Source organism: Eptatretus burgeri, chromosome 14 (assembly GCF_056783735.1).
Source record: "Eptatretus burgeri isolate ZD-2024b chromosome 14, Ebu_testis_v1, whole genome shotgun sequence".
NCBI classification, from domain to species: Eukaryota; Metazoa; Chordata; class Myxini; order Myxiniformes; family Myxinidae; genus Eptatretus; species Eptatretus burgeri.
The window spans coordinates 69,328,943-69,353,810 of NC_140974.1; the positions used below are offsets into that span (position 1 = coordinate 69,328,943).

At 46.8% G+C, this 24,868-nt stretch overlaps 2 protein-coding genes across 4 annotated transcripts in view; one reads left to right on the forward strand and one right to left on the reverse strand.

Annotated features, from left to right (window-relative positions):
- Positions 1–24,868, reverse strand: part of LOC147013541 (myosin light chain 5-like) — a 53,681-nt gene that overhangs the window by 10,684 nt on the left and 18,129 nt on the right. For both annotated transcript variants that reach the window (XM_085855422.1, XM_085855423.1), the window contains one exon: positions 1,002–1,080. In XM_085855422.1, coding sequence (XP_085711548.1) covers positions 1,002–1,080 — 79 coding nt within the window. The remainder of the gene's footprint in view (positions 1–1,001; positions 1,081–24,868) is intronic.
- Positions 9,052–24,868, forward strand: part of LOC147013542 (steroid 17-alpha-hydroxylase/17,20 lyase-like) — a 132,941-nt gene continuing 117,124 nt past the window's right edge. Inside the window, exon 1 of one of the 2 annotated variants that reach the window (XM_085855420.1) lies at positions 9,052–9,389. The gene's annotated coding sequence lies outside the window, so the exon portion shown is untranslated. Of the gene's footprint in view, positions 9,390–14,062; positions 14,365–24,868 lie in introns of those variants that run through there. The other variant, XM_085855419.1, reaches the window with a different exon arrangement.

Here is a 24,868-nt window from a genome sequence, read left to right on the forward strand (position 1 = left end):
ACTACTTCTACTACTCCTACTACTACTACTACTCATCTGCATGCACAGCTAAGGGTCCATAGCGTCTCTCCCCACCCCTTTGGGGGTTGACCCTCTTGCACTTTGTCCCTTGAGACAGGGGTAATATTTGAGATTCGGGCACGAATTTAAGAAAAATATGTTTTTGTTCACGATGCCGGTGATAGCTCGCCTCCTCTTCGTGAACGACATGGTGGATCTTTAACGTCCACCAACTATTGCCGGCAGATGGGACCCCCGTTTAACATCCATCCGAAGGACGGCACACACATCGATGAATCACCATACCTGTAAAGCACCGGGATGACCGTTTATAGATGGGTCAGGATTTGAACCCAAGCTCGACGGCAAAGTTGCGAGTGCATGTACCTCTCGGCCAGAGCTCCCTTCAGTGGGGCCCAAAGCAAGCAGATGTTTGAAAATTGTGCTCGTCTCAGGAATGTTATGGTATTTCTTGTGTATTGTTTCAGGAAACCAAATTGGTTCTAATGACCTTCATGGAGGAAGTTAATTGTGCCTGTAATTACTGGTCTAGTAAGTAAGTAAATCACCTGTAAGTAAATTTTAAAAAATCGTGTTATTGGAACTGAACACACAAAGATCTACACCCTTCTTATCGCCTTCGCACACAACTTCCCCATGAACAAACCTGTTCCTCAAAATACTTAATCTTCAAAACCTCAGGGATTATCAAGAGCAATATTATACAATCTCGAAGACGAGTGCTTTCGGTGTTGGACGTACGAATCAGTTTGCATTTGGAGATGCAATTTGGTATGTCCCTTTAAAAAGTGCTGACACGAAGCATTTTAAAATGCTTTCCACTCTAAAGGGGGTCAAAACCATGCAGCAAAGCTCAGAACGGATGTCCTGTGTGATCTGCGGTTCTGTGTTGCTTTGAGCCGGTGGAACAAATTCTGAGCACAGGGTCGTTCTGATGGTTGTGTGGTGGCCACTGCACTCTGATGGAAATGTTTTCTCACTCTTCCTTGTTGATGTGACCTTCTCCATCAGGATCAAAGAGCTTGAAAGCATTCAAGATGGTTTCCTCTGGATCAGTTCCTAATGGAAGATAAAATTCGGATAAAAAGTTGAACTGCACAATAAGGCCACTTTTTCACCATGTACAGCTTTACACCGTGACTCCTGGACATGTGTGTTGAATAGTCAGAATTCACAGCGTGAAGACCCAAAATCAGGAAATGCGGAAATTTTTCCAAAATGCTTGGTCATCCAAAAGCACAGAGATTGGATGAGGATGTAATGAGATAAGGTTAATTACTTATCACAGACATTTAATGAGATTCATACCAAACTTTATCCTGCATAATTAACCTTATGTTTAATATATATATATATATATATATATATATATATATATATATATATATATATATATATATATATATATATATATATATATATATATATATATATATATATATATATATATACAGACTAGCAGGGCTACCCGGCGTTGCCCACTCAATTTTTTTTCTGGGGGTCTAAAACACTTCCCTATACCCACTAAGCATTGGGGTCGGGGATCATTTAATATTCCTTTCACGTAGCTACAAAGGCTTAAGCACTCTATAGCGATTATTTTTTTTTATTTTTTTTTTAATGGCCCGTCACGGTCACCTGTCCACGCTCACAATCTTGTGAGATTTGCAGAAACCCCGTGGCATTGCAACAGTCTAGTAACCAAGACCATCCATCCATCCATTGGGACCATTTTCTGTGCAGAGCATTGGTGCTGCCTAAGCAGTCTCCTTTGCTACTTGGCACAATCCTGGACAGGTCACCACTCCAACACAGGATAGCAGCAAGCTGGCACTCATTTATCTGACCTCAGAAGGATGACAGGCAGAGTCAACCCCACCTGGTATTAATTCAACAGAAAAGTGGGATTTGAACTTGGGATCCTAGGATTCCAAGCCCACCTCCCTAACCATTAGGCCAACACCAGGCATCCCCGGAACCAAGAGATCGCAAAATCACTTCGCACATAGAGAGATGTACTGCACTGTACAGGGTGGTTACAAAGTCCCATTACACCCCACCCCCTCTCCCCTCCCCCTCCCCCAGCTCCCTCAAATAATCTACCCTGGTTTGTTTCATACATATGTGTTCATGTTGATGTTAATATTGTTACGGCTGTGGAAATTCGCAATACACCATAAATGGTCCTTAGATCAGTTATGACGCTAAGTTTATGTGCAGATAGTTCCCCACCGTTGTTTAAAGGGAATTCTTCGTGTTCACCGGGCTTCGACTCTGTGAGATAGCCGTTTTTCTTTTTCTATTGTTATTTTGAAACCTCCACGCAAGCAACAAGCCGCGTTGAAAACCGTCGAACGATAAAGGGAACCAAAAGAGTTCCGATGGGCGTGCGGATTTTTCCCGCCTATTTTTCCCTGCGCTTGGTGTGAAAGAAAGGGGGAGGGCAGCTCGCCGCCGATTGGTGGATGAACAGCATGAGGAGGTCGGGGTGAGGGAAAGCCCCTTTTCGGGAACCTTCTCGAAGGGAGGTGGAGCCGAAAATGGGGAGGAGCGAAGGGCGGAGCCCCGCGCTATATGAGGCGGACCGCGCACGGGGCTCACTCTCTGTCGGGGTCGAGTGCTTCTCTCTCTTGGTGGCTCGGGTCGAGCTCTCACTCTCTCTTTCTGGGCCGTCGAAGTCATTCTCTCTCTCGTCCATGAGCTCTCTGTCGGGGTCGAGTGCTCCTCTCTCTTGGTGGCTAGGGTCGAGCGCTCCTCTCTCTTGGTGGCTAGGGTCGAGCTCGCTCTCTCTTGGTGGCCAGGGTCGAGCTCGCTCTCCCTCTCTCTCTGGTCCATGAGCTCTCTCTGTCGGGGTCGAGTGCTTCTCTCTCTTGGTGGCCAGGGTCGATCTCTCTCTCTCTCTCTCTCTCTCTGGTCCATGAGCTCTCTGTCTGGGCCGTTGACATCACTCTCTCTCTGGTCCATGAGCTCTCTGTCGGGGTCGAGTGCTTCTCTCTCTTGGTGGCCAGGGTCGAGCTCGCTTCCTCTCTCTTAGTGGCCAGGGTCGACGTCACTATCTCTCTGGTCCTGAGGCCCCTTCTGCCCTTCAGTCCTTTCTCGTTTGGTCGTGGGTCGTGAAAGCACCAGCAGCAATGCCGGAGAGAGCTCGCTGACCACGCCAGGGGCCCGAGGTCAGGCGCGGCTACGCAAGGCCGTGGGGAGTCGACGTCGCGACCTGCCCACCGTCGCGCCAGGAGGGTGCGGGTAAGACCCTTCGGTCTCACGGGACCCGTTCGGTCCTCCAGGTCCCGTGCCATAAAGGTTTACGAACCCCGTCTACCTCCCTGCCTATGGGGAGGGTTTTCCTTTGCTTTTGTATGACTGCTGTGGCGCCGTGTCCCTATAAGTAGACCTGTGTAAGTGACTGTAATTGCTCGTATTCGGTGGTAACGCTTTCTATTTGTTTCTTGTACATTGCATGACTGCCTTGCTTTTGAATACGTCTGTGTTATAATAAATGTCCTTGTGTGAAATGTATCCCGTTCGTCATATTTTTCCCTTTTGAAAGTGCCATCTTGAATCGCGGAATAAATTGGTAGTGGGTTTTGAACACCCATTGTAAAGAAAAGAATCTGATCCGTCGAGGTCGGCGATAACACCGCTCGGTTATCACTGTAGCACGGAACGGACCGCTTAAACGGTTCGTGTACTCGGCCGACCTGCGGCGAGGTACGATTGCCCAGTCAACTACCCGCGCAGGTACTTAGGTAGGTCGAATTTGGCGAGCAACCCTATCCTGCGCGGGTGGGCAATTGGCACGATCGTGGTGAGATTAAATCCCCACCCGTGACTGGCTCTTGACGGTAGTTCCAGGAGGGTCACGACTGAATTGTCCGTCCGGTGGGCGACGCGGTTGCGATTGGAGTTACGCAATTGCTCGCATGCCAGGCGGGCCAGAATTCGTCACAATATTTTGATTTTTTATGACTTTAAAAGTTTTGTGTATTCATAGTTTACATTTATACCTCTTGTGTGTTCATTATATTCATTTATCAGGTTCTGTGAAGGGGGTAATGGGATTTTGTAAACACCATGTAGATTATAATTGGCTAAGAGATTTGCGAAGGTGAGCATTTACAGATGCAGTTTTTTTGTATAATATGTGGTGAAGGCTCATGGGATATCAAGTACAAGGACACAGAACAGATCAGGAAACAACAGGCCAAAAGGAACAGGAGAGAGAGACAGAGACAGAGACAGAGACAGAGACAGAGACAGAGACAGAGACAGAGACAGAGACAGAGACAGAGACAGAGACAGAGACAGAGACAGAGACAGAGAGAGAGAGACAGAGAGAGAGAGAGAGAGAGAGAGAGAGAGAGAGGGAGAGGGACAGAGACAGAGAGAGAGACAGAGAGAGAGAGAGAGACAGAGAGAGAGAGAGACAGAGAGAGAGAGACAGAGAGAGAGAGACAGAGAGAGAGAGACAGAGAGAGAGAGACAGAGAGAGAGAGACAGAGAGAGAGAGACAGAGAGAGAGAGACAGAGAGAGAGAGACAGAGAGAGAGAGACAGAGAGAGAGAGACAGAGAGAGAGAGACAGAGAGAGAGAGACAGAGAGAGAGAGACAGAGAGAGAGAGACAGAGAGAGAGAGACAGAGAGAGAGAGACAGAGACAGAGACAGAGACAGAGACAACACCAGCAGCAGAGTTGAAAACCACGATAGAGGGAGGTGGTATTGGGGGGGGGGGGCAGGAGAGTATACATAGGGTGGACAAGATGGATACAGGAGAGAAAATTGGAAATTTGGGACGAGGAGGGCTTGGGGTGGTGTGAGAAGGCAGGGGATTGACACGAGGGTAGAAAAGATCATGGTTTTGGATTGGGGATGATCTGAGACGGTGGTGAACAACTATCTTGAAGACCTGCAGGGAGGAATGAGATTGAAGAGAATGTGGAAGTTGATTCCACAGGTGGGGAAAAAAAGATGAACAAATGAGTGGTGGTGAGCAGTGATCCTGGATTTCGGTAGTTTCACCAGAAGGGGTTTGATGGTAGACCACGTGAACCCTGCAGAAACCTGGGGGAGACAAAGCACAGAAAGAGCAGAGGGTACAAGGCCAGAAAGGAGGTGGCAGAAGACAGAAAGACCACTGACCTCAGCTTAATCGTGGAAGATGCCAATAATCTCAAAGGCCTTGGTTTCCATGGCGTCAAGCTAAACAAGATGTGAGACAGGAGAGCCAGCTCAGAGGGGAGAGAGCAGTGTTATCCATCTTCCTTGTGAATGCATCTCTGATCGGAATTCAATTTCATATTTATTTTGCTTGAATCGTTATTGTTCCTGCCAGGACTATTTAGAGCTATGCACACTGCCCTTTGAACTGTTTCGCCTGGATTTAAATCTCTATCCAACTATAAACTGTCAACCTGGTGCTTTACATGCTGGACGATGTATCAACATATGTGCCATCTCTGGGATGGACGTTCAATTTGGTGTCCTATTTATTTGCATTGCTTGATGGACATTAAGGATCCCATGGTGTCCTTCGCAAAGAGTATGCGAGTTTATCGCCAGCACCCTGAACTAATTACAAATTCCTACCTTGACTCATAGTTGCAAGTGGTGTGTGCTCTTCTTTCCTTGACGACAAGTTATACTGCTTTGCTTCTGCGTTCTAAACAAATTGACCAGGAAGTTCGTATCTTTTCTATGAATGGCCTTCTTCGGGCAATCGATTTCTATTGCTCCGGGTGGACAAAACAAAGTGGTTTGGCTAAATCACTCTTGATCCTATTTTGAACAGCTAAGCCTGGTGTTTGCTTAACGGTCAAGGCGGCTGGCTTAAGATCCTCGGGTGTTGAGTTTGAGCCCCTGTTGTGACATTAAATAACACCAGGTGTGTTTATTCGGCCTGCCATCCTCCAGAGGTTGGCAAAATGAGTACCAGCTTACCGGAAACAGGGCCACTGCATCAGCAGCGCACCTGCGCTCCCAGCAATGATACAACCAGCAGCCACAGGCCGCATACAAAACTAGAACGGGCACTCATAGAGTGCATACCTTCGCCGCCACTACTTTTTTTGTTCTTGGTATGAGTGTGGGGAACTGGTTTCATATGAATGGTCTTATGACACAAACCACATATCTATAATGTCATGACCCCCCCCCGACTTTCGGGGCTACGGACTAAACAACAATCAACTCAGGTCGTTTTGGCGAGTCTTCACTCGCAAGCTCGGTGAATACAACGTTTCAACAAGAGAAGGTAATCTCGTTTGATGCTGCTTTCATGCATATCGAATAAGAATTGACTGAGTTATGCCGAAAACCGCATATTTTTCAAGGGCGTGACCCCCCCCGACATTTTACCCCAACCGGTGACATGTGTTATGACGTCATTGTGTCACAAGATTGGGCATTAAATTCTGAACATTTTGGTGCTGGGTTCATGTAAAGCGGACAAGAATTGACCGCGTTATGACAAAAACCGCATATTTTTCAAGGTCGTGACCCCCCTGACCTTTGACCCCTAACCGGTAACAAGAGTATGGGCGTCATTGTGTCATATTGCATATCACAAGATGAGGCGTTGAATTCTGAACATTTTGGCGTTAGTTGCATGCAAATTGAATAAAAATTTACCGTGTTATCGTAAAAAGACGATTTTGACCTTTTCGTGACCTTGACCTTTGACCCGAACGATCCCAAAATCTAATCTAATGCTTCCTGGCTAATAACCAATCATCCCACCAAATTTCATGCAATTCGGTTTAATACTTTTTGAGTTATACGAATCACAAGATTACAAATAAATAAATAAATAAATAAATACACGCCGACCAAAACATAACCTTTCGCAGAATGCTAAGGTAATGATATTAGAAAAGATATCTTCAACTTGAGGATACAAGGTTACAGATTATGGATAAAAAAATTTCACATTGTAACGTCACGTATCGAGATTATGAAGGTTTTTTTTATCGGAATCGTTTCAGGAAGCAAATGGCCCACGCAACACTCATTGTAGTCACAAAGTTGGGGGGTTTATAAAACAAAATGCATGTGCAAGTACTGCAGCATGTTGTTAAGAAGAACAGTATTTCAAACACATTTCACTGAAATAATTGGCAAAAAGATGTTTCATAAAAGTTTATCCACTTCGTTGTCCTTTTCTCGTGAACGAGGTTGGAATCCTTATTCCAAGGGCGTGTTGCTCTAACGGCTCTGGAAACCTACCCACATCAGGTCATGCCCTGACGGGCCGAACGGTTACAAGGCTGGTGCCGGTAACTGTGTGGGAAATTTTCCCATGCTCTATTTGTCCACTTTTGTCCATTAGTGGGAAAGGAAGCATGTCCACACAAAATATTTTAACATCAGCAATAATCGAGCACAGCAGCCGACGTACCATATCCTTGGTGCTGCCGAAGCAGTTTCATGGCAAGAGTCATGCTGGGTAGTTTTCGTCCCTCTCCCAGCAGTAGTTAGGACAGGAATTTGTAATCTGCCCAGGATGCCAGTGATGGATCGCCTACTCTTCATGAAGGACACGTGGGATGGGATCTTTAACGTCCACCCACTATGTCACAGACAGGACTCCCGATTGAACGTCCAACCGAGGTAAGGCACACACATTGGTGAAACAACGGGATGACTATTTACAGCTGGGTTTGGTAAGGGTTGTGCTGGGTGATTTGCCATTCACTTCCCAGCGTGGTTCGTCCATGCTGTTATATTTTAAAATGCTGATCATGAAGTAAGGATGCAGCACGTCCCATTTAAAGAAAAGCTTTGGGATAACTTGGCCGGGGTTTGAAGGCAGGTGTGACTCGCCACTTTGGCACACTACCCCACTTGGATCCTGTGCAGTTCAAACTGGGAGGAACATCAGACGAGCGCCACTACCCTATCTGAACTCGAATCTGGACCATGCTGGCCACCAAAGCAGGCTATGCACCGGACAACTTCTCTCTCTAAATATAGATGAATACAACGAATGATGCTAAACCAGAAATCAGTGCACCGACTATATCAAATAAACCCTTAATTCTGATTTTAACAACCCTTCCCCCCTCCCCCCATGACCATAACCATTGTTATTCTTGTCCCTTGTTTTACATTCCCCACCCTCTCGACCCAGCATTCCCACCCCGAATCTCACCAAATCACATGAAGAAACTCAGAAAGTTTGCAAGAAACAACAAATTAAAATGATACACATACATGTAGAAATAACTTTTAAAAATACATATGATTACTCACCCTCCACCATGTCGGTGTGCTTAATTATCAGCTTCCATGGGTATGTCAGAGTAAGATATAGAGAAGGGACACATTTTCTCATGTCTACCAATCCCCATTGACATAAACCTGGTGGTGGCTTAACGGTTAAGATAGCTGGTTTAGGATCTCAGGGTCTTGAGGTCGAACCCCTGTCAGCCATTGAATTAACTCGTGTGTTTCACTCGGCCTGTCATCTTTCCGATCTCGGCAAAATGAGTACCAGTATACTGAAAACACAGGGCACTGCATCAGCGGCACAGCTGCGTCCCCAGAGAATGAGGCAGCCACAGAGGCTGTACATGACAGCTGGCCCGTTGACAAACAACTGCACTCGGTATTAAGCTGCTTCATTTATATATTAATTTTGGGATTGCTTCAAAATTAATATAAATATATTACTGCATTGTTTAAATGTACATTCATTACAACAAACAAATATTTCTTAATCAGAAAACGAACCTACTGTTTAACAATACTTCGGCTCTGAACTCGCCCCAACTGCACATGCCCTCGAGAGAAGTAGGAGTGAGATCATTTGTTTTCTTTCTCTCTCTCTGTCTCTGGTCCATGAGCTCTCTCTGTCACAGTCGAGTGCTCCTCTCTCTTGGTGGCCAGGGTCGAGCTTGCTCTCTCTCTCTTGGTGGCCAGGGTTGAGCTCGCTCTCTCTCTCTCTCTCTCTCTCTCTCTCTCTCTCTCTCTCTCTCTCTCTCTCTCTCTCTATCTCTCTCTCTCTCTCTCTCTCTCTCTCTCTCTCTCTCTCTCTCTCTCTCTCTGGTCCATGAGCTCTCTGTCTGGGCTGTCAACGTCACTCTCTCTGGTCCATGAGCTCTCTGTCGGGGTTGAGTGCTTCTCTCTCTTGGTGGCCAGGGTTGAGCTCGCTTCCTCTCTCTTGGTGGCCAGGGTCAACGTCACTATCTCTCTGGTCCTGAGGCCCCTTCTGCCCTTCAGTCCTTTCTCGTTCGGTCGTGGGTCGTGAAAGCACCAGCAGCAACGCCGGAGAGAACTCCCTGACCACGCCAGGGGCCCGAGGTCAGGCGCGGCTACGCAAGGCCGTGGGGAGTCGACGTCGCTACCTGCCCACCGTCGTGCCACGAGGGCGCGGGTAAGATCCTTCGGTCTCACGGGACCCGTTCGGTCCTCCAGTTCCCGTGCCATAAAGGTTTACGAACCCCGTCTACCTCCCTGCCTATGGGGAGGGTTTTCCTTTGCTTTTGTATGACTGCTGTGGCGCCGTGTCCCCATAAGTAGACCTGTGTAAGTGACTGTACATTGCTCGTATTCGGTGGTAACGCTTTCTTTTTGTTTCTTGTACATTGCATGACTGCCTTGCTTTTGAATACGTGTGTGTTATAATAAATGTCCTTGTGTGAAATGTATCCCGTTCGTCGTCTTTTTCCCTTTTGAAAGTGCCATCTTGAATCGCGGAATAAATTAGGAGTGGGTTTTGACCATTTAGGGTAAAGAAGAGAATCTGATCCGTCGAGGTCGGCGATAACACCGCTCGGTTATCACTGTAGCACGGAACGGACCGCTTAAGCGGTTCGTGTCCTACGCCGACCTGCGGCGAGGTACGATCGCCCGGTCGACTACTCGCGCAGGTACTTAGGTAGGTCGAATTTGGCGAGCAACGCTATCCTGCGCGGGTGGGCAATTGGCACGATCGTGGTGAGGTTAAACTCCCACCCATGACTGGCTCCTGGCGGTAGTTCCAGGAGGGTCACGACTGAATTGTCCGTCCGGTGGGCGACGCGGTTGCAATTGGAGTGACGCAATCACTCGCACGCCAGGCGGGCCAGAATTCGTAACAATATTTTTATTTTTTATGACTTTAAAAGTTTTCTGTATTCATAGTTTACATTTATACCTCTTGTGTGTTCATTATATTCATTTTTCAGGTTCTGTGAAGGGGGTAATGGGATTTTGTAAACACCATGTAGATTATAATTGGCTAAGAGATTGGTGAAGGTGAGCATTTACAGATGCAGTTTTTTTGTATAATATGTGGTGAAGGGTCAAAAGGATCAGGAGAGAGAGAGAGAGAGAGAGAGAGAGAGAGAGAGAGAGAGAGAGAGAGAGAGAGAGAGAGAGAGAGAGAGAGAGAGAGAGAGAGAGAGACCGAGACCGAGACCGAGACCGAGACCGAGACCGAGACCGAGACCGAGACCGAGACCGAGACCGAGACCGAGACCGAGACCAATAGCAGAGTTGAAAACCAAGATGGAGGGAGGTGGGATTGGTGGGGGGGGCAGGAGAGTATGCATGGGGTGGACAAGATGGATACAGGAGAGAAAACTGGAAATTTGGGACGAGGAGGGCTTGGGGTGGTGTGAGAAGGCAGGGGATTGACACGAGGGTAGATAAGATCATGGTTTTGGATTGGGGACGATCTGAGACGGTGGTGAACAATGATCTTGAAGACCTGCAGGGAGGAATGAGATTGAAGAGAATGTGGAAGTTGATTCCACAGGTGGGGAAAAAAGATGAACAAATGAGTGGTGGTGAGCAGTGATCCTGGATTTCGGTAGTTTCACCAGAAGGGGTTTGATGGTAGACCACGTGAACCTTGCAGAAACTTGGGGGAGACAAAGCACAGAAAGAGCAGAGGGTACAAGGCCAGAAAGGAGGTGGTGGAAGACAGAAAGACCACTGACCTCAGCTTAATTGTGGAAGATGCCAATAATCTCAAAGGCCTTGGTTTCCATGGCATCAAGCTAAACAAGATGTGAGACAGGAGAGCCAGCCCAGAGGGGAGAGAGCAGTGTTATCCATCTTCCTTGTGAATGCATCTCTGATCGGAATTCAATTTCATATTTATTTTGCTTGAATCGTTATTGTTCCTGCCAGGACTATTTCGAGCTATGCACACTGCCCTCTGAACTGTTTCGCCTGGATTTAAATCTCTATCCAACTATAAACTGTCAACCTGGTGCTTTACATGCTGGACGATGTATCAACATATGCGCCATTTCTGGGATCGACGTTCAACTTGGTGTCCTATTTATTTGCATTGCTTGATGGACATTAAGGATCCCATGGTGTCCTTCGCAAAGAGTATGCGAGTTTATCGCCAGCACCCTGAACTAATTACAAATTCCTACCTTGACTCATAGTTGCAAGTGGTGTGTGCTCTTCTTTCCTTGACGACAAGGTATACTGCTTTGCTTCTGCGTTCTAAACAAATTTACCAGGAAGTTCGTATCTTTTCTGTGAATGGCCTTCTTCGGGCAATCAATTTCTATTGCTCCGGGTGGACAAAACAAAGTGGTTTGGGAAAATAACTCTTGATCCTATTTTGAACAGCTAAGCCTGGTGTTTGCTTCACGGTTAAGGGGGCTGGCTTAAGATCCTCGGGTCTTGAGTTTGAGCCCCTGTTGTGACATTAAATAACGCCAGATGTGTTTATTCGGCCTGCCATTCTCCAGAGGTTGGCAAAATGAGTACCAGCTTACCGGAAACAGGGCCACTGCATCAGCAGCGCACCTGCGCTCCCAGCAATGATGCAACCAGCAGCCACAGGCCGCATACAAAATTATATTAGAAAAGATATCTTCAACTTGAGGATACAAGGTTACAGATTATGGATAAAAAAATTTCACATTGTATCGTTACGTATCGAGATTATGGAGGTTTTTTTTATCGGAATCGTTTCAGGAAGCAAATGGCCCACACAGCACTCATTGTAGTAACAAAGTTGGGGCGTTTATAAAACAAAATGCATGTGCAAGTACTGCAGCATGTTGTTAAGAAGAACAGTATTTCAAACACATTTCACTGAAATTATTGGCAAAAAGATGTTTCATAAAAGTTTATCTACTTCGTTGTCCTTTTCTCGTGAACGAGGTTGGAATCCTCATTCCAAGGGCGTGTTGCTCTAACGGCTCTGGAAACCTACCCACATCAGGTCATGCCCTGACGGGCCGAACGGTTACAAGGCTGGTGCCGGTAACTCTGTGGGAAATTTTCCCATGCTCTATTTGTCTACTTTTGTCCATTAGTGGGAAAGGAAGCATGTCCACACAAAATATTTTAACATCAGCAATAATCGAGCACAGCAGCCGACGTACCATATCCTTGGTGCTGCCGAAGCAGTTACATGGCAAGAGTCATGCTGGGTAGTTTGCCGTCCCTCTCCCAGCAGTAGTTAGGACAGGAATTTGTAATCTGCCTAGGATGCCGGTGATGGATCGCCTACTCTTCATGAAGGACATGTGGGATGGGATCTTTAACGTCCACCCACTATGTCACAGACAGGACTCCCGATTGAACGTCCAACCGAGGTCAGGCACACACATTGGTGAAACAACGGGATGACTATTTACAGCTGAGTTTGGTAAGCGTTGTGCTGGGTGGTTTGCCATTGACTTCCCAGCATGGTTCGTCCATGCTGTTATATTTTGAAATGCTGATCATGAAGTAAGGATGCAGCACGTCCCATTTAAAGAAAAGCTTTGGGATAACTTGGCCGGGGTTTGAAGGCAGGTGTGACTCGCCACTTTGGCACACTACCCCACTTGGATCCGGTGCAGTTCAAACTGGGAGGAACATCAGACGAGCGCCACTACCCTATCTGAACTCGAATCTGGACCATGCTGGCCACCAAAGCAGGCTATGCACCGGACAACTTCTCTCTCTAAATATAGATGAATACAACGAATGATGCTAAACCAGAAATCAGTGCACCGACTATATCAAATAAACCCTTAATTCTGATTTTAACAACCCTTCCCCCCTCCCCCCATGACCATAACCATTGTTATTCTTGTCCCTTGTTTTACATTCCCCACCCTCTCGACCCAGCATTCCCACCCCGAATCTCACCAAATCACATGAAGAAACTCAGAAAGTTTGCAAGAAACAACAAATTAAAATGATACACATACATGTAGAAATAACTTTTAAAAATACATATCATTACTCACCCTCCACCATGTCGGTGTGCTTAATTATCAGCTTCCATGGGTATGTCAGAGTAAGATATAGAGAAGGGACACATTTTCTCATGTCTACCAATCCCCATTGACATAAACCTGGTGGTGGCTTAACGGTTAAGATAGCTGGTTTAGGATCTCAGGGTCTTGAGGTCGAACCCCTGTCAGCCATTGAATTAACTCGTGTGTTTCACTCGGCCTGTCATCTTTCCGATCTCGGCAAAATTAGTACCAGTATACTGGAAACAGAGGGCACTGCATCAGCGGCACAGCTGCGTCCCCAGAGAATGAGGCAGCCACAGAGGCTGTACACGACAGCCAGCCCATTGACAAACAACTGCACTTGGTATTAAGCTGGTTTATTTATATATTAATTTTGGTATTGTTTCAAAATTAATATAAATATATTACTGCATTGTTTAAATGTACATTCATTACAACAAACAAATATTTCTTAATCAGAAAACGAACCTCCTGTTTAACAATACTTCGGCTCTGAACTCGCCCCAACTGCACATGCCCTCGAGAGAAGTAGGAGTGAGATCATTTGTTTTCTTTCTTTCTCTCTCTCTCTCTCTCTGGTCCATGAGCTCTCTCTATCAGGGTCGAGTGCTCCTCTCTCTTGGTGGCCAGGGTCGAGCTCGCTCTCTCTCTCTCTCTCTTGGTGGCCAGGGTCGAGCTTGCTCTCTCTCACTCTGGTCCATGAGCTCTCTGTCTGGGCTGTCAACGTCACTCTCTCTCTGGTCCATGAGCTCTCTGTCGGGGTTGAGTGCTTCTCTCTCTTGGTGGCCAGGGTCGAGCTTGCTCTCTCTCACTCTGGTCCATGAGCTCTCTGTCTGGGCTGTCAACGTCACTCTCTCTCTGGTCCATGAGCTCTCTGTCGGGGTTGAGTGCTTCTCTCTCTTGGTGGCCAGGGTCGAGCTCGCTTCCTCTCTCCTGGTGGCCAGGGTCAACGTCACTATCTCTCTGGTCCTGAGGCCCCTTCTGCCCTTCAGTCCTTTCTCGTTCGGTCGTGGGTCGTGAAAGCACCAGCAGCAATGCCAGGGAGAACTCGCTGACCACGCCAGGGGCCCGAGGTCAGGCGCGGCTACGCAAGGCCGTGGGGACTCGACGTCGCGACCTGCCCACCGTCGTGCCACGAGGGCGCGGGTAAGATCCTTCGGTCTCACGGGACCCGTTCGGTCCTCCAGGTCCCGTACCATAAAGGTTTACGAACCCCGTCTACCTCCCTGCCTATGGGGAGGGTTTTCCTTTGCTTTTGTATGACTGCTGTGGCGCCGTGTCCTTATAAGTAGACCTGTGTAAGTGAATGTACATTGCTCGTATTCGGTGGTAACGCTTTCTATTTGTTTCTTGTACATTGCATGACTGCCTTGCTTTTGAATACGTGTGTTATAATAAATGTCCTTGTGTGAAATGTATCCCGTTCATCGTCTTTTTCCCATTTGAAAGTGCCATCTTGAATCGCGGAATAAATTAGGAGTGGGTTTTGACCACCCAGGGTAAAGAAGAGAATCTGATCCGTCGAGGTCGGCGATAACACCGCTCGGTTATCACTGTAGCACGGAACGGACCGCTTAAGCGGTTCGTGTCCTAGGCCGACCTGCGGCGAGGTACGATCGCCCGGTCGACTACTCGTGCAGGTACTTAGGTAGGTCGAATTTGGCGAGCAACGCTGTCCTGCGTGGGTGGGCAATTGGCGCGATCGTGGTGAGGTTAAACTCTCACCCGTGACTGGCTCCTGGCGGTAGTTCCAGGAGGGTCACGACTGAATTGTCCGTCCGGTGGGCGACGCGGTTGTGATTGGAGTTACGCAATCGCTCACACGCCAGGCGGGCCAGAATTCGTAACAATATTTTGATTTTTTATGACTTTAAAAGTTTTCTGTTTTCATAGTTTACATTTATACCTCTTGTGTGTTTATTATATTCATTTATCAGGTTCTGTGAAAGGGAAAATGGGATTTTGTAAACACCATGTAGATTATAATTGGCAAAGAGATTGGTGAAGGTGAACATTTACAGATGCAGTTTTTTTTGTATAATATTTGGTGAAGGCTCATGGGATATCTAGTACAAGTACACAGAACAGATCAGGACACAACAGGCCAAAAGGAACAGCAGAGAGAGAGAGAGAGAGAGAGAGAGAGAGAGAGAGAGAGAGAGAGAGAGAGAGAGAGAGAGAGAGAGGGAGAGAGAAGAAACACCAATAGCAGAGTTGAAAACCAAGATAGAGGGAGGTGGGATTGGTGGGGGGCAGGAGAGTATACATGGGGTGGACAAGATGGATACAGGAGAGAAAATTGGAAATTTGGGACGAGGAGGGCTTGGGGTGGTGTGAGAAGGCAGGGGATTGACACGAGGGTAGAAAAGATCATGGTTTTGGATTGGGGACGATCTGAGACGGTGGTAAACAACGATCTTGAAGACCTGCAGGGAGGAATGAGATTGAAGAGAATCTGGAAGTTGATTCCACAGGTGGGGAAAAAAGATGAACAAATGAGTGGTGGTGAGCAGTGATCCTGGATTTCGGTAGTTTCACCAGAAGGGTTTGATGGTAGACCGCGTGAACCCTGCAGAAACCTGAGGGAGAGAAAGCACAGAAAGAGCAGAGGGTACAAGGCCAGAAAGGAGGTGGTAGAAGACAGAAAGACCACTGACCTCAGCTTGATCATGGAAGATGCCAATAATCTCAAAGGCCTTGGTTTCCATGGCATCAAGCTAAACAAGATGTGAGACAGGAGAGCCAGCCCAGAGGGGAGAGAGCAGTGTTATCCATCTTCCTTGTGAATGCATCTCTGATCGGAATTCAATTTCATATTTATTGTGCTTGAATCGTTATTGTTCCTGCCAGGACTATTTCGAGCTATGTACACTGCCCTCTGAACTGTTTCGCCTGGATTTAAATCTCTATCCAACTATAAACTGTCAACCTGGTGCTTTACATGCTGGACGATGTATCAACATATGCGCCATTTCTGGGATGGACGTTCAACTTGGTGTCCTATTTATTTGCATTGCTTGATGGACATTAAGGATCCCATGGTGTCCTTCGCAAAGAGTATGCGAGTTTATCGCCAGCACCCTGAACTAATTACAAATTCCTACCTTGACTCATAGTTGCAAGTGGTGTGTGCTCTTCTTTCCTTGACGACAAGTTATACTGCTTTGCTTCTGCGTTCTAAACAAATTTACCAGGAAGTTTGTATCTTTTCTGTGAATGGCCTTCGGGCAATCAATTTCTATTGCTCTCGGGTGGACAAAAAAGTGGTTTGGGAAAATAACTCTTGATCCTATTTTGAACAGCTAAGCCTGGTGTTTGCTTAACGGTTAAGGTCAGGTCAGGTATGGGAGCATGTGCCAGAACAGCGCGTCGCTGCGTCCACTTTCCGCCGGTACTCCAGGGGCCTCCGTCTGGCCATCCCCCAGGCAGATGCCAGGCCCATCCCCATCTCCTTGAGATGATGGTCAACCTGCTGCAACCACGAGGCACGTGGTCGGCCCACTGGCCTCCTCCACTCATGAGACTCCCTCGCTGAGAGAATCTGGTGAGCAGGATCAGCGTCAGGAAAACGAGCCACGTGTCCATACAGCCGCAGCTGACGCTCACGGACTATGCAGGTAACAAATCTCATCCGAGTCTCTCTCAGCAACCGCTCGTTGGACACAAAATCCAACCAGCGGTAGCCAAGGATTCTCCGAAGAGACCTGGTACCAAAGGAATTAAGTCTCCGTCTCAGATCCTTGGTCAAAGTCCAAGTCTCGCACCCATAGAGCAAGACTGGAAGTACCAAGGACCTGAAGACTCGGACTTTCGTCCTCCCGCACAGGTACCGGCAGCGCCACACCCCATGATCCAGTGAATCCATGACTCCCCAGGCCCGACCCAGACGTCTATTGACCTCCGGCTCACAACCTGCGGAAACATGAATATCACTGCCAAGGTAAGTGAATCTATCCACGACCTCAACATCCTCACCACAAACAGACACAGACAGGACAGCAGCATCCAAGATGTCACCGAAAGCCTGGATCTTAGTTTTGACCCAAGAAATCCGTAATCCCAACGGCTCCGACTCCTCATTTAGCACCTCGAGGGCCCCCAAGAGGATTCTAAAGTCTCCGCAAAGATGACTGCATCATCTGCAAAATCAAGGTCCGAGATCTTGACATTGCCAAACGATGCACCGCAACTTGATCTCTCCGACATCCTCCCAAAAATCCAGTCCATACTAGTGCTGAAAAGTGTGGGGGCAAGTACACATCCCTGACGAACTCCAGTAACAACTGGAAATAAGTCAGAGATGGTACCACCACACTTCACAGCACTCTCAGTACCAGAGTAGAGTTCAGACATCAGATCGATCAGTTTCGGTGGCACCCCACGAAGACCAAGAATCCTCCAGAGGACATCCCGATTCACTGAATCGAACGCTTTACAGAGATCAACATAGGCTGCAAGCAGCCCCTGCCGAAACTCTCGTCTGCGTTCGGTGAGGACACGAAGTGCAAGGATACGGTAAATCGTTGACCTCTTTGGTGTAAAGCCTGACTGCTCTGGACGCTGGTGCTCAAACAGATGGTGGCGAACCCTATCAAGAATTATCCGAGCAAAGACCTTGCCCGGCACTGAGAGCAGCGTCACCCTCGGTAGTTGTTGCAGTCTTGGCGATCACCCTTCCCTTTCCAGAGAGGGACAACAAGGCCCCTCTTCCAGTCAGTTGGGATGATGCCTGTGTTCCAGGCAGAGCACAAAACTGCATGCAACGACACGAGTGCAGCATTTCCACCAGCCTTGAGAAGTTCAGCATGGATGCCCCAGATCCCTGGAGCTTTGCCCCGTTTCAACTGGTTCACCGCAGCCCGTGTTTCCACAAGCGATGGTGGACCACAGTTGATTCGAGGGTCAGCAACAGGGATTGTAACACCCTTGACGTCCAACTCGACAGCTGGGGGATCAGCCTGGTACAACCGCTCAAAGTAACCGGCCCAGCGGGCCTTCACTTCAGACTCCTCTGTCAAGAGCCTACGACTCTCTGCTCGAACTGCAGTGCTCCGAGGGATGGGCTTGGATGAACGTAATGCGCGAATTCCCCTGTAAGCGGGATGAGAATCACCTGTCCACAGGTGATGCTCTACCCCCTCACAGATTCCTCGCACATAGGCCTCCTTGTCCACCCTCAGTGCACGTACAGCTTTACGCCTCAGCTCCCTGTACAGCTCAGCTCTGCCATTCAGCCTGGCCCTGCGACTCTGGTCAATGGTATCCAGTGTCCCTTGAGAGACAAAATTCTTCTTTGCCCTGCGGTGAGTTCCAAGGCATCCACCGGCAACATCAAGGACGGTGGTCTTGAAGGTGCTCCACAACTCTTCAGGACCCCCCAAAGCACCCAGACCCCCCAAGTGTCCACTCAGCCTGTTCGCAAACTCCTCAGCTACTCTCTCATCCCTGAGCTTGGCAACATCCAGCCTAGGCTGGGATGGTACCATTCTCCAGGATTTAAGGTGCAGCTTTCGAGTTGCTACAACAAGCCTGTGGTCAGTATTGAGGAACTGAGCACTCCGGTAGACCCTGCAGTTCTGGATCATCCTCCAACGACCGTCAATGAGGACATGGTCAATCTCCTTTGCCACACCGCCAGCGTTGGAATACAAAGTCCAGCGATGAGCTTGCGGGCGCTGAAACCATGAACCAGCCACCCGAAGTCCATGACTTCTTGCAAAGTCAAGGAACTTAGTGCTATTCTGGTTCATAGTTCCTGACCCATGGGGACGAACACACACCACATAACCGTCCCTATCAGTTCCAGTCGATGCATTGAAATCCCCCAAGACTAGAAGTGTATCTCGTCTGGGGCACTGATCAACCACAGACTCGAGTGTGGCGTAGAATGTGTCCTTCACGGTGAGATCACTCGCCTCAGTCGGAGCATAAATAGAGACCAGGGAAATGACACCTAAGGAGTGGCGAATCCTTAATCTCATAATATGCTCGTTGACCGGTGTTACCTCAATTATCATTGGGGTCAGCTTATTGGACACAGCTACAGCAACTCCTTGGGTATGGTAACCATCAGAGCGACCAGACCAATAGTAGGTGTAACCACCCACCATTATCTCGCCGCAATCCGGTCTCCGAACCTCAGAGAGAGCTGCAATCCCGATGTCCAAACGCTTGAGCTCAGATGATAACAGAGACAGGTGATCATCCTCTCTTAGGGATAGGACATTCCAGGCACCCACCCGAAGGGACCGCCTCAGGTTAACCCAAGGAGACCGCCGTCTGGTGGACGACACCTCAGCACCACTCCGACACACTCTCCCGCAATCTGACCCAGGGATGTTACCCCGTGGTTTCCCTCCTATCAAAGATTGGGGTCCCGAAGGCTTTGCCCCAATCCTGTCATCCGGTGAGCTGCCCTGCGAAGGGAAGCTGCACAGGAGGTACTCCCACGGAGTGGGTTTTCAGATTTTTTTTGCGTTTTTGCGTTTTGCGGAATGAAGGGTTTTACGGTGGCTGGAGTGCAAATCCTGCCACCAACCTCCTAATAAGAAGTAACCCAACTGCAGGAGGACGTCCGCAGACACAGTTGGGCACTAGATATGGATGGCCGTTGGCTCACAAGGAGCTCCTCCGCCCTTTGACAGGTTTTGTTTTTAATCCTGCTGGGTGTCCATATCCAAACACCCTCCTCACCAGAAAACCTGGTGGGGGAGACGGTTTAGTCGCCGACAACCCGACCATGGAACAGGTTAGTACAGGTTTACATGGTACCTGTAGCAGGTCACAGATCGAACCTGACCTGACTTTGGTCAGGGGGGGGGGGGCTGGCTTAAGATCCTCGGGTCTTGAGTTTGAGCCCCTGTTGTGACATTAAATAACGCCAGATGTGTTTATTCGGCCTGCCATTCTCCAGAGGTTGGCAAAATGAGTACCAGCTTACCGGAAACAGGGCCACTGCATCAGCAGCGCACCTGCGCTCCCAGCAATGATGCAACCAGCAGCCACAGGCCGCATACAAAATTATATTAGAAAAGATATCTTCAACTTAAGGATACAAGGTTACAGATTATGGATAAAAAAATTTCACATTGTATCGTTACGTATCGAGATTATGGAGGTTTTTTATCGGAATCGTTTCAGGAAGCAAATGGCCCACACAGCACTCATTGTAGTAACAAAGTTGGGGGGTTTATAAAACAAAATGCATGTGCAAGTACTGCAGCATGTTGTTAAGAAGAACAGTATTTCAAACACATTTCACTGAAATAATTGGCAAAAAGATGTTTCATAAAAGTTTATCTACTTAGTTGTCCTTTTCTCGTGAACGAGGTTGGAATCCTCATTCCAAGGGCGTGTTGCTCTAACGGCTCTGGAAACCTACCCACATCAGGTCATGCCCTGACGGGCCGAACGGTTACAAGGCTGGTGCCCCGGTAACTCTGTGGGAAATTTTCCCATGCTCTATTTGTCTACTTTTGTCCATTAGTGGGAAAGGAAGCATGTCCACACAAAATATTTTAACATCAGCAATAATCGAGCACAGCAGCCGACGTACCATATCCTTGGTGTTGCCGAAGAAGTTACATGGCAAGAGTCATGCTGGGTAGTTTGCCGTCCCTCTCCCAGCAGTAGTTAGGACAGGAATTTGTAATCTGCCCAGGATGCCGGTGATGGATCGCCTACTCTTCATGAAGGACACGTGGGATGGGATCTTTAACGTCCACCCACAATGTCACAGACAGGACTCCCGATTGAACGTCCAACCGAGGTAAGGCACACACATTGGTGAAACAACGGGATGACTATTTACAGCTGAGTTTGGTAAGCGTTGTGCTGGGTGGTTTGCCATTGACTTCCCAGCATGGTTCGTCCATGCTGTTATATTTTGAAATGCTGACCATGAAGTAAGGATGCAGCACGTCCCATTTAAAGAAAAGCTTTGCTATGACTCGGCCGGGGTTTGAAGGCAGGTGTGACTCGCCACTTTGGCACACTACCCCGCTTGGATCCGGTGCAGTTCAAACTGGGAGGAACATCAGACGAGCGCCACTACCCTATCTGAACTCGAATCTGGACCATGCTGGCCACCAAAGCAGGCTATGCACCGGACAACTTCTCTCTCTAAATATAGATGAATACAACGAATGATGCTAAACCAGAAATGAGTGCACCGACTATATTAGATTAAGCCTTAACTCTGATTTTAACAACCCTTCCCCCCTCCCCCCATGACCATAACCATTGTTATTCCTGTCCCTTGTTTTACATCCCCCACCCTCTTGACCCAGCATTCCCACCCCGAATTTCACCAAATCTCATGAAGAAACTCAGAAAGTTTGCAAGAAACAACAAATTTAAATGATACACATACATGTAGAAATAACTTTTTAAAATGCATATCATTACTCACCCTCCACCATGTCAGTGTGCTTAATTACCAGCTTCCATGGGTATGTCAGGGTAAGATATAGAGAAGGGACACATTTTCCCATGTCTACCAATCCCCATTGACATAAACCTGGTGGTGGCTTAACGGTTAAGATAGCTGGTTTAGGATCTTAGGGTCTTGAGGTCGAACCCCTGTCAGCCATTGAATTAACTCGTGTGTTTCACTCGGCCTGTCATCCTTCCGATCTCGGAAAAATGAGTACCAGTATACTGGAAACAGAGGGCACTGCATCAGCGGCACAGCTGCGTCCCTAGAGAATGAGGCAGCCACAGAGGCTGCACACGACAGCTGGTCCGTTGACAAACAACTGCACTCGGTATTAAGCTGCTTTATTTATATATTAATTTTGGTATTGTTTCAAAATTAATATAAATATATAACTGCATTGTTTAAATGTACATTCATTACAACAAACAAATATTTCTTAATCAGAAAATGAACCTCCTGTTTAACAATACTTCGGCTCTGAACTCGCCCCAACTGCACATGCCCTCGAGAGAAGTAGGAGTGAGATCATTTGTTTACTATCTCTATCTCTATCTCTATCTCTATCTCTATCTCTATCTCTATCTCTATCTCTATCTCTATCTCTATCTCTATCTCTATCTCTATCTCTATCTCTATCTCGTCTGGCAGGCAAACAACAGGCACCAATAATTGATGCAATGTGTCGGATAACATGATGTCATAAACACTGAATTAACTGCGATAAAGTTCCGGAATTAATTTATTTACACGACTTTTACAATCTTTATTTTATTTAAATCTAATTATATCCGTGAACACTGCGTTGGGTAACACCTTTTATGAACTCTCCAGTTCCTTCTTGTAATTAGGGTACCCTGTGAGTACAGGGTACCCTATTGTTTTTCTTCTGTTTATTATTATTATTATTATTTTTCTTTTTCCGCCGGCATTTTGCACCCTTTTTCGCTTTAAAAACCATTTTCTCTGGGATACTAAGTCCGATCGACACAAAATTTTCACCACAGTATGTATCTTTTTTGATAGCACAATCACGTTATAATTATGACGTCATTGGTCACGTGGTACGGTCGCCATCTTGAAAAAAGCGATAAACTTTGGACATCTGTATCTCGGAAACCGTGCAATGGAAAATTTTTTCGCTTGATACATTTTACTAAGCTCTCTATGGGGAACACGTGTGATTTTTCGTGACGTCATAGGTGAAGCGATATTCCAGTGAAAATTCGTCAAGTAGAACGCCATATAGGAAAAATCTGAAAAATTCTGAGCATCATCTACGCCCTAAAATTGCTGCGGAAAATGTTTTTCTTGACGTCATCGATGACGTAATTCGGCCGCCATCTTGTTTTTTAGTGTTTTTTAAAAAAAAATCTTCTTCTCCAGAAGGGCTGGACAGATTTAGGCGAAACTTTACACGTACATTCCCCCTGATGTCCTCTTTCAAGTTTGTTAATTTGTTGTTGATACGTCACATGGTTTGGCGGCCATCTTGAAAAAACCCTAAAACCTTCAAACATCTTCTTCTCCAGAAGCGCTGGTCCCATGAAGGCGAGATTTCACAACTATATTCGGGACATGTATGCGATGCAAGTTTGTTAATTTCAAAGTGATAGGTCACATGGTTTGGCCGCCATGTTGGATTTAAGAAAAATATTAAATAATGTTTTCTCTGGTATTTCATAAGCCATCGAAGCGAAAATTTGCAATTGCCTTCCTCCCTCAAGTCTGCATACATGGTAAAAAAATTTTACCTCAGAAGTCACATGGTTTGGCGGCCATCTTGGATAGAAAAATAGACCTTATCCGATTTTCACGAAACTTCACACACTTGTTCGGGTCGACGATGGAAAGCAGAATTTAAATTTATGATATCATAGGTCACAAGGTTCGGCAGCCATCTTGGATTGAAAATGAATAAATTTTAAAAATCTTCTTCTCCAGAAGGGCAAGACAGATTAAGACGAAACTTCACAGATATATTCCCCATGAGATCCTTTCTCAAGTTTGTTAATTTCTTCTTGATCGGTCACATGGTTTGGCGGCCATCTTGAAAAAACCCTAAAACCTTCAAACATCTTCTTCTCCAGAAGCGCTGGTCCACTGAAGGGGAGATTTCAGAACTATATTCGGGAGAGTAAGGCGATATAAGTTTGTTAATTTCGAATTGATAAGTCACATGGTTTGGCCGCCATCTTGGATTTAAGAAAAATATTAAATAATGTTTTCTCTGGAACCGCTTAACCAAACGAATCGAAAATTTGTAATTATCATCGAGAGGGCATTATGCACGCATGATAAAAATTATGACATCACACGTCACATGGTTTGGCGGCCATCTTGGATAGAAAAACGCACCTTAACCGATTAACACGAAACTTCACAACCGTGTTCCAATACCCAGTTGGAAGCAGAATATAAATTTCTGATGTCATAGGTCACATGGTTCGTCAGCCATCTTGGATTGAAAAACAATATCTTCAAACGTCTTTTCTCTGAAACGGCTGAACAGATCCAGGCGAAACTCGACCACTATGACCGCCTCTCCATGACGAATAAAAAGTTCCACCCCCCCTTTGAGGTACGACGCAACGTTTGGCAGCCATATTGGATTGAAGGAAAAATATTAATTAATGTTTACTCTGGTACTACTGCATCAATAAATGTGAAGCATCACCTTTATGGTGCAACAGTCATGCGGAATGAGGGTTTGAAATTTCAACGGGATCGGGCGCAGGGTTTGGCAGCCATGTTGGTTTTAAGAAAAATATTAAATAATGTTTTCTCTGGAACTGCTTAACCTAGCGAAGCGAAAATTTGCACTTATCGTCTACAATTGTGTTTGCACATGTGGTGAAAATTATGACATCAGAAGTCACATGGTTTGGCCGCCATCTTGGATTGAAGGATAAATATTAATTAATGTTTACTCTGGAACCGCTTCCTCTGTATATGCGAAACTTCACATTTATAATTCAGGTGACATGCGAAACAAAAGTTTAAAATTTCAACCTGATCGGTCACGCGGTTTGGGAGCCAGAATTATTTAATTATTTGAATCTAGAAGCCAGTAATAACGAAATTGAACGCTTTGTGCTGCCCGGTTCAGAACTCGTCTGTTCCGCGCCCTCTCGAAGCAGGCCTGTGTTTGTATCACTATTAAATAATGTTTTCTCTGGCACCGCTTATCCGATAAATGCGAAACTTTGCGACTAT